This window comes from Nestor notabilis, unplaced genomic scaffold (genome assembly GCF_000696875.1).
Source record: "Nestor notabilis isolate BGI_N333 unplaced genomic scaffold, ASM69687v1 scaffold26089, whole genome shotgun sequence".
Lineage (NCBI taxonomy): Eukaryota > Metazoa > Chordata > Aves > Psittaciformes > Psittacidae > Nestor > Nestor notabilis.
Window position 1 is genome coordinate 45,373 of NW_009945467.1, and position 2,861 is coordinate 48,233.

General features: G+C 34.1%; 1 protein-coding gene across 1 annotated transcript in view; it reads right to left on the reverse strand.

Annotated features, from left to right (window-relative positions):
• Nucleotides 1–1,772, reverse strand: part of U2SURP (U2 snRNP-associated SURP domain containing) — a 34,398-nt gene extending 32,626 nt beyond the window's left edge. Inside the window, exons 1-3 of the mRNA XM_010022896.1 lie at nt 1,680–1,772; nt 896–1,010; nt 366–499 (exon numbers count right to left, since the gene is read on the reverse strand). Of these exons, the coding sequence (XP_010021198.1) occupies nt 366–499; nt 896–1,010; nt 1,680–1,772 (342 nt within the window). The remainder of the gene's footprint in view (nt 1–365; nt 500–895; nt 1,011–1,679) is intronic.
• Between the last annotated feature and the right edge of the window lie 1,089 nt (nt 1,773–2,861).

Consider the following 2,861-nt stretch of genomic DNA (forward strand, 5'->3'; position numbering starts at 1 on the left):
ATAAAAAGCTAAAAACAGATGGCAGCAAGAACTAAAACTTCACAAATTCTTGGGATTGGAGATTTTGTTATTTTGCAAGTTCCTACATCTGTATTCATGAGGAGTCTGTCTTAGCAGGAACATAGTAAACACATACAGCAGATAAATCAAAGTGCAGCATTAGGAATATCATGGATACTGGGCTACTGGACCTCTGCATTTCATCATCTTGTTATTTGTTATGGGATTAAGCAAATCTAAATGTTCACCTTCTTTCAGTATATGATAAATACAGATAAAATTAGTCTGCAAGATCTCACAGACCTTTTTTAAACACTTCTAAATATTTCTTAAGTATAGGTTTAATATTTAAATAAGAAACTTACAGGCTTTTTGGTTTCTATCATTAAGAGAGATGGAGGCTTCTCATTAGATGGCTGGTTTGGCTGATTTTTTTGATCTGAAAATCGTGATGAAGGCTTATAGATTTTACCCCGTTTTTCATCTGTTTCATGCTCCTCTGCAATTAAAGGCAAATTAAAACCAAATTGTATTAACTAATGTTGCACAATACTGTTCATTAGAAAGATTATTTTTGTTCTTCAGTCTTGTTCATTCAACATATTATTTCACTTTAAAAAGTGGTAATATAAACTTTACCTAGGTTAGCGTCTTTTAATATAAAGTACAGAGATTAGGTTTTTAAAACAAAACATTTCTTACTTTGAAGTTTTAAAGACATATCATACCACTACCTACCTAGAGAGTCAAAGCATAAAGTCAGTTTTAGCTACTTGAGATCAAGTCCCCTTTGCTACTTCTAATGTAACAATTTTAAAAAGCAATTCAAAGCTAATCTTCATCTTTACTCAAAGCCAAATGATCCACCACTCCCAAAAAAACCCATGAGTTATACCTTTAGATGCATTAACGATTCCTCCTCTTACAAATGTTTTCACTTTATTACCATCACTTCCTTCAAAGGCAGCAAGGAATTCTTCATAAATTTCTGCAGCAGCCTTCTCATCCTCCTACATAGCAAATGTTAATCTATTTACTATCATCACAGAACAACCTTCACTAGACAGCTATACTTAAATTAGCTATGTGACATTCCTTTTTATTTTCTGGAGTTCATGCTACAAACTGCATCACATGAGTTTCAACTTTAGACAGAATTCAAATTTCTGAGATATGTGGGAAAAACACAGCACATAATATATAAAGCAAATAAGGCCTGTATGCTCAAATATGACCATTCATTTACAAGAGTTTACATGGCAATTTAACATCCAAAAGATACCAAACAGAAAATATCAAAGACCAGCACTATGAGACTGAAGCTTTGTTGACCTAAGCATCAGAAAACAGCACATATTCCATCTTGCCCATAACAATCAACCCATGTGACTGAAGGAAATTAACAACAGTCACCTTTATGTATTTCCCAGATAAGTTAATTCAATGACTTAATAAACCCAAGTGTAACACTAAATTTAGCACTACCATGTTTCTTTAGGCTCATATTCCCAACAACCTAGCAGGAGATATCCCACTGAAATACAGTAACAGTGATGCATGTATAGTTCAAAGCTACAATTACCAAAATAAAGACAACTGGTGATAAAGCTGATTGTAATCTAAAAGCAAACTTATTTCAGCTCTGCATACATAACAAAATTTCCACTGTATACCATTACCTTCTTTTTTAATTCTTCTTGCTCCTTCTTGCTCAGAGTCCGTTTGGCAGTACTCATTTTGCCAATACTGAATGCTTTAAGTTTGCTTTCCATTAGAGGCTGCAAAAGGAATACAAAAACACACATTAAGCCTTTCACAAAACAATTGAAACGATTTACTCTTCACATGGTCTAGACCAAAAACTTTCCACCTGAAGTGACTTAACCCAAACAGAACAAAGAAAAGGCTTCCTGTAGTTCTCTCTGAACTTCCCATTATCTAATACAACCAAAAAACTTAAATCTAGGGTTTTTAAAAACAAATCGTCCTCTGTTTAATGAGAAAGATTGTAATACACTATTCAAACACAGCAGAAATATGAAGGGTACTTGCTGTAAGAGCCTGGAGATCTAATCACTGCACAGCACAGAGTTTCTATACCTTTGGAAACACATACTTTGTACTACAGTTCCTCTTTGATCATCGCAATTTCCAAGAAAAGAAAGACAAAGAAAAGTTCCAAAAGCTTTTCTGACTATTTTGGCCAGAAAAATGTCTGCACAAGGCTGAACAGGTGTAACTGAAGAACAAAATGGATGGTAAATATCAGCTGTACATCAAGGTTAATCGCAATATTTTGGCTTGAAGAAGAAAATGCATTCTTGAGGTTTTTAGCTACTAGTTAAATAAAAGACCTCATATTTAGCTCCTAGATTCTTTCTACTTTAAGTAGTTTAACCTCCATTCCTTCTCTCCTTCCTTCTTGACACCCTAATGAAGGAAGGACTCCATGTAACAGTCATTTCTGGATAGTATGAAATTAGAATTATACATAGGTAGTTAACAGATGGGAAAGCATTGAGAGAGTGCAAACAGGATGAAGGCCATGTTCCAAAGGCAGAGGCAATGGGAAGGAAAGTAGAGAAAAGATAAGAAACTTCCCTGGAAACTCCTAATACAGTAATTCAAAAAGAATCAGCACAAGAACAAGAAAAAACATAAGCAATTAACCTTTATTTTCAAAAATTTTGTGATACTCTTGCACTGCACAGTGATGCTTAAAACTACCATTTCTGCAATGACAGCCCCTTAAAAAACAATCAGATGAATCTAATAAAACATCAACACAAGTAAGGTGAATGACTTACCTATCATATTATTTAAAAATCATCAATGCCAACTGCACAGGAGAGTTTCCTTGA